At 34.6% G+C, this 7,637-nt stretch overlaps 1 protein-coding gene across 1 annotated transcript; it reads left to right on the top strand.

Annotated features, from left to right (window-relative positions):
* The first annotated feature begins 506 nt into the window (after nt 1-506).
* Nucleotides 507-6,558, top strand: LOC117327590 (glutathionyl-hydroquinone reductase YqjG-like). The gene is made up of 9 exons (XM_033884644.1): nt 507-643; nt 1,338-1,345; nt 1,973-2,151; nt 2,712-2,784; nt 3,370-3,568; nt 4,271-4,364; nt 5,370-5,486; nt 5,661-5,777; nt 6,334-6,558. Exons 1-9 carry the CDS (start codon nt 555-557, stop codon nt 6,430-6,432), a joined length of 975 nt encoding a protein of 324 aa, XP_033740535.1. The 5' UTR covers nt 507-554; the 3' UTR covers nt 6,433-6,558.
* The last annotated feature ends 1,079 nt before the right edge of the window (nt 6,559-7,637 follow it).

Raw genomic sequence — 7,637 nt, 5'->3', positions numbered from 1 at the left:
CATCTGAGCTTTGTTAAATATCCCATTATTTAGTATTATTGAAATTATCTGCTATTTCTTTATCAGATCTAAGGTTTGAACCCTTGAGCATGTTGATGTGAATAATGATATTGCTACATTTCTTTTAAATAAACAACAACAACAACAACAACAACAACAACAACAGAAACGAATCCTTACATGATAAGGAAACCATATATCAAACTCAAAACGGATTAAGCGGGAGTAAATAACAGACAGGTTTTCATACCACATATAAGGTAATAGAATACTTTCAAATGATATAATGATGTTGTCCATAAAACTGTCCCTTGGTCTTCATCAACCTGTATCTTTTAAACATGGCATTGTTAATTTCGCCCTCAGAAGTCGACATCTGTAACGGAAAATTCTTCCTCTTTAATAGCTTTAACTATGTAAACAGTAACTCAGTGATCCATGAATCAATAATACACATGTACCGACTACACACGTAGCACACTGTCGGATATATCAACCGTAGTAAACTAAGTCCTTGTGTACTTACTACACACGACCTATATACTGGTAGGAGAATGGCTGTCCCTGATACCAAGAAAGAGTTTACATTACCTCCGTCAACCACAGGAGAGTTCCTTAGGGCTAAATCAGTATTCCGTGATTGGTAAGCATTGATCTTTTGATAAAACGCTAATTTTATTTTCCCGGCATATACAAATGGGCTGTCTGGGCTAGGGAGCACTTGTGTTCACGTACATGCTTTCGCGTTTCACCACAATGTGTTTTCATACTCTACAAACGTGAATATATATATGTACCGTATATTTATCGACCGGTACACAGTGTTATTTATTACTGTATTGTTAGTTCAAATTTTATACTTAGACCTGTGGGGGTGCGGTCATTCTGATTTTTTCACGCGTTCTAGTTTTTCAACTGAACTGACAATACCACTGAGTTAATTCTTCGATGAACTCAGAATAATGTTTAGGTACGCCACACCGCTATACAAAACTAGCTACTACTAAGAGATCATAAAAATGTTTACAGAAACTAAAGGTTCAATTCCTTACAATGAAAATATCTTATCAATCAGATGATCTTTCTGTCTATGACCTTATTGTTTTCCATATTTGATATATTTAAAAAAAAAAAGTTGGTTACCATTTCGATATTACATACAATTATGTACATGAACTGTCGTTTTTTAATATATCATTAGCTGTTCATGTGCACCGAATACATATCTACATGTCTATTTGGTGTGTCTGTGTGATGAATACTACCCATATATGGTATACCTAAATGTAAACAGGGTAAACACAAAGGTATTCATCACGATTTTTTCTCTGTTGTAGGATTACCGGTAAGTAATACTTGATAACCTTAGATGACATCATGGGCCACATGATTCCCGGATGCTTATACAGAAGGTTAATTTTCAACAGTTTCGTGGCTTACACCTCCTTTACTTCATTAATTCATAATATAATAAATAGTCGCTATGCTTCAATTTCTTATCAGCCAAACGAAATGGAAAGGCGTACAGGGGAGGTAATCCCCGTTACACAATATTCCTGTGTAGTAACGTGAACAGACACTAATAGTGGTGAGAATGAAGTGGTGTTATTGATATAGTTCCATGAATAATATATAACACACTTTGCCACGAATTTTAAGCAATAAAAGGCAAATTCGTTTTAAAGTATACACTGGACAGATTTGTTTTCTTTTTTTTTTGTGTGATCGAGTCTGTATTGAATTACCATCACTTTATGGAGATGTTATAACTTTAAAGACGGTAATGTAGAGTACATCCTACGTGTATTAGATAATAATGAGATAAGATGACGATTAAAAATCAGAAAGATAAAATTGAACATTTAACAAAGAATACAAATAAGAAAATGGACTGAAAATACATGATCCATAAAGTCTTATTCTGATATACCTATATTGATATCTCGCCATTCAATGACTCTAACATATACAGCGGATGGATCGTCTGGGTATAAGGCAGAGTCCGGGCGGTATCATCTGTATGTCAGCCTAGCCTGTCCCTGGGCTCACCGTACCCTGATCGTTAGGAAACTCAAGGGGTTGGAACACGCCATCTCTTATGACGTTGTAGACTGGTTCCTGGACGGTCAAGGATGGTCTTTCACAGACAAGGTATGTTTGTATTTTCTATTCCAATAAAATAATGGTTACACTTGGTATAGAAAGGATTCAGTACTTTGTGGGTATCAATTCATTTCAAACAACGTTAACACAAAATTATTTGGCAACATGCCATATTAGCCCTCTCAGAGATGCACGTTAACAAGCAAATATATAATTTATATATAACTACAATTATTATCAAATCATCTTAGCCACTGAAAATTAGATCAGCGATCCTAGGTGTCGTTCAGTGAAGAATCCTATCACACTATCTAAATGTCGAACCACGAAATAACCATGGCCATCACTGACAACGGTCGTTCATCCAGGCAATCATTGGATTCCCACCATACAAAACATGTACATAAAACCAGCCATCATCATAATCATATTCATTTCATATACTTAATTAGCATTCATTGCGGAAAGCAACATACCTTTTAGCAGGCTTTCGGTATTTAGGTCCAAATGGCTGATGCTTGGTTGTTATTTTTTCTTTCAATATTTGATAATATTTCGTTGTCAATCATTTTGATTTTCTGGATGTTAATCTGGTTTTCTTTATCTAGAAACCCAATTGTACTTTGGACACAGTCAACGGCTGTTCGCGGTTGCGGGATGTTTATCGTATGGCTAACCCAGGTCGGTAAATTACTCTCAGTATCAATTTTCCCTGAATAGTTTAGACATATTGTCTCGTTAATCTGTTCTGGTATATGGTTTGTAACATTGCTGGTGTATTTTACACAATATTAATGAATTATTAAAGAAAATACAGAAAGATCAATTGTTACATCAATGCCTCTAGTCGCAAATGTTACAAATTATATGTTATCCTCGCTACCCAGTCTCTGATGTTTCAGTTTATATTGGAATCCTTGCTGCCCAGTCTCTGAAGTTTCAGATTATATTGGTATCCTCACTGCCAATTCTCTGATGTTTCAGATTAAATTGGTATCCTCACTGTCCAGTCTCTGATGTTTCAGTTTAAATTGGTATCCTCGCTGCCCAGTTTCTGATGTTTCATTTTATATAGGTACCCGCGTAGTGTTGTTGAACTATCAATTCCTATTTACGATCAACCTTATCAATCTCTTACTTATCTTTTGTTATCAAGTTCTATAGCTATGTCAGCAGCATTATCCTGGCCTCACCTTGGAGGACTTATCATTACTTTTGTCGATGTTGATATTACTACAAGTGCATGGCATGTTGTCCTGTTTTTAGATTATGATGGCCGTATCACCGTTCCCGTCCTTTGGGATAAACAAAAGAAAACCATTGTAAACAACGAGTCGAGCGAGATAATCCGGATGTTCAATTCGGAATTCAATGTTTACTGTGCCAACGAGGAACAGCAGAAGTTGAACTTTTACCCTGAGACCCTCCAGAAGGACATCGAGGAAATTAACGAATGGATTTATCCGTATGTATTTGAAAAGTGAAATTAATGATTGACTGTTAAGAAATAAGTATTTCATTGTTAATTACCGACTGAAGGTATTTTTTTCTTCTGTTTCCAAAACAATGCATACTTTCAAACGCTATCTATCAATGATTAATTTAGCGCAATGTTAATATATCACAACGCTTCAAGCATGATAATCGCACATATTTTAAGAAAGAATCATTTGTTACCTCGTTTGAAACTTTAAGGCTCCACAGAGAGAAAGATGAAATATTCAAACATTATATATCATTTTCAAACTACAATATAGGAAGCTGCATGCATTATCGTATTGGTAAAAGTAGTAAAGAAGAATACAAAAATAAACTAAAACGGATACCTGTTTAGCGTCAAGAATCCTGGTTAGATCAAGATTTGTTTTTCTTTCCCCTGATATATAGATAATGAATAAAGGGGAGAATCATTTAACACACTGTATTTATCTGGTACCATGTATTCATTCCTTCACAAAGAACACTCTTGCGAACGTCATAATATATGTCGGATATCCATCAAAAAACAAAACATAAGTAAGTCTACATATCAAGCATAAAAACGTAAGTATTCTTCGCATGCATGACATATTTACGTACATTCACTTACATTCACTTATAATAAGGCCACATCGTTAGATGTTTTGATGTCAAAGCACCAGTCGTTGATATACAAGCCTTGTTTTAGGATGATCAACAACGGTGTGTACAGAAGCGGTTTCGCAACAAGTCAAGAAGCCTATGATGCAGCTGTACGTGAAGTTTTCCAAGGTCTCGACAAGGTACACATGCTTACTCGATGCGTACTTATTGGTCTGTAATTAAAGATTGTACCTCATTATGACTATCCGCAGGAGGCAATGAACGTTTTCTATGATTAGCGCGATAGCGCTCCATAGAATATGTCCGTTGCCAACTGCGGACATACTACCGAATAGGCAGTCAAAATAGGGTACAATCCTCATGATTACAGCAAACAAATCGTTGAAATACCTACGAAGAAAATGAAAGTCGAGATGTGTTGCGACGTCGGTAACTATGGTTGTTAAGCTAATATAGTTCCAGTGAATCTACGTAAATACACCAGTATAGTTAACAAAATTAAAAGAACTAAACATTTTTGTTTAATATCTTTCACGTCTTTAATGAATTGATATATTCACAATCCACAATTTCCGTCTCAGATTAATCATGGTTGTCATGCACAGAGCGCATTGACACAGATATAGTAGTGATGTGTTCGAATGTTCTTGGAGCTGTATGTCTCAGTTATTTGTTGTTAGCCTTTCTCGTGGAAAGTTAAATATGCACCTATGCATTTCCGTAATATTCAGTATAGTTTTTAACAAAAACTCACTTGTCGTTTTTGTACAGAGATCATCAGGTAAAAGGAGAAAACACTAGAATTACGTTGATCAGTCATTACAATAGGGCGCCGTCTAGTTGACGTTTCATCACGTCACAAAAAGACGATGTCATGAATTATATTACCGATTCCCGCGCTTATTAATACGCTGAGCTTTTTTTTCTTTGCGTATTTACTATTTTATTCGCAGTCAGAGTTTATGAAGCTTAAGAAGGGAGATATGTAAATGTATAGTAATAATGCTCTCTTTTAGAATACTTTTAACCTAGCCTTATGTAGGGCGACACTATCACGATGAGTATCTACATCCTTTTGCTTCTGACTAATATAAGCTCCCTTGTTTAAATGTAAAATGGATGTGTATGTCGGCTTTAAGAATTCTGTTTCAATTAAAGCGTTATTTTTGTTTCCGTTTCTTTAGGTAGAAGATATCTTGTCTAAAACCCGCTACCTAACCGGAAGTAATCTGACAGAGGCGGATATCCGTCTATTCACAACGCTTATGCGGTTTGATCTAGTCTACGTAGGGCATTTCAAGGTAAGTTCAAGATTATATACCGAACTTTTGATCATGATAATCAGTATTCGGAACAAATAAGCACTAATTCAACGGATAACAGTTACGAAAGATATGACTATGTTCGGTTTCAAATTGTTATGGTAATCTTAATTTGATATGAAACCTCGTAATATATGATATAATTTCGCCCAGTGTAACAAGAAGCGGATTGTAGACTACCCTAACATGTGGGGATACCTGAGGGAGTTGTACCAGATCCCGGGGGTGGCTGACACCGTGAACTTTGAACACATCACTAAGCACTACATGGTGAGTTTGTTGCAAACCTAATCAATATTGTATACAAACAATATGTAAAACGTGTAGCAATGTTATGTTTTAAACATTATCTGGTAAGTTTCCTTTACGGTCAATTCCTTCATTACGTTTAAGAGGATTTTACAAAAGGCATGAAATAACAGATCGACCTGCATCATACAGCTGCTTCGTCCTCAAAACAATGATTTTGGTAAAAAATGATTATTTGACAGCGTTTTAGAAAAATGATATAAACTTTATAGTTGCATTTTCTTAACCATTGTTAGTATTGATCATAATCACAATGTAACACACGTCGTACTGTTTGGTACATGTGTAGGTGATATCTATCAATAAACAATTATACATGTCACTACTACACGTTGTACGTACGGAATCGCGATATTTAGTGATATTATGAGGACGTATATCGATTGACATATATTATAGTTATGGTTTATTATGTAATGTTGAGATCCTTTTTATCAACCAATTCATATTTCATTTCATTCAACACAGCTGAAACACCCTATATCTAAATATATTGCTTTATTTATTTTCTTTATAGACAAGTCATACTGTAATCAACCCGACAAAAATTGTATCCATTGGGCCGGATATTGACTTCACCACTCCACATGGCAGGGACGCCATGTTAAGAAGTTAAAACAGGAGATAACATTGATTTACAGATTTCAACAATTATCTTTAATATGATATAAAAATGAACATATGCTCCCTCAGCTTGAATGAGATCTGACAGAAGCCGTAATATAATATTCATTCCAATGGCGTTCAGTCAATTTTAGTTTTTCTTTCAACTATTTGAAGTTTTATAACACAAAATGATGATTTTGTATTGGACGTGCATACTATGTAAATGTATAGACATGCATCCGTTTCCATTTTATATTATCAGAGTGCACCATGTGTGTGTGCTCTTAACGTACATGTATGGGGAAATAGATACTCATGTTCAATTTCAATTTCAACATATTTTATTGACATAAGATGTAATTTTGTCAATAGGATTAGACATCAGGCATTGCCTATATTAGTCCTCTCCTTATTATAATAGGTGGCAAACAAACATAAACATATATACACACATGAATTAAGATTAACAATGGTGCAACAAAAGGGAAGGCAACTCCTCAATGTGAAGACAAAGGTTTATTATACAAAAATGAGGTGAAACTCTAAAATGATTTTGGATGTTATTTTTTGATTGCTGAGTGCATCTATTTGGTCAAATTGAATTTATTCCCCCAACAGATACAGGCCTTAAAGTCCATTTGTGTAACACAATAGCCATCCACTGATAGGGATCAAAACCCAAATTCACCAAATAGATACGTATTTTTAGGGTGGGTTACACCAACTTGATCTGATAGATTAATATTTATGAGAAATTTACTAATAGGAGTTGCCTCTATCTGATATATAAATATAATAAAACATACATAACATAATTGTAAGTGAATTGATGTAATTAAGATTTAGTACGGCTGCCCATAGCCTGCTGTATCATGGTGGTCATCTTAGGGTTAAGATATTATTTCATACTGAAGAATAAATAGTTCAAAGTATATGTGAATTTCATTAAAAAAAAAAAGAAATAATAATAATAAATAAATTTTAGAGTCTCTTTGACTGTACTATAAAGTTTGATACATGTACCAATATATCTTTATTCTGGTTGTCATTGCAGCTGACACAACCATGTGATTGTGATATTGATGTATTAATTGTTGTTCAAGAGATTGGCGGAGATTCTGATATTTATTGCATTCAGTAAAATAATGAGTTACAGTTTCAAAAGACTGGTTGCAATCACACATTGGGGATTCGATTAGATGATCTTTATAACGA

Source organism: Pecten maximus, chromosome 5, assembly GCF_902652985.1.
Source record: "Pecten maximus chromosome 5, xPecMax1.1, whole genome shotgun sequence".
In the NCBI taxonomy this organism is placed as follows: Eukaryota; Metazoa; Mollusca; class Bivalvia; order Pectinida; family Pectinidae; genus Pecten; species Pecten maximus.
This window is presented reverse-complemented; position numbering and strand designations above follow the sequence as displayed.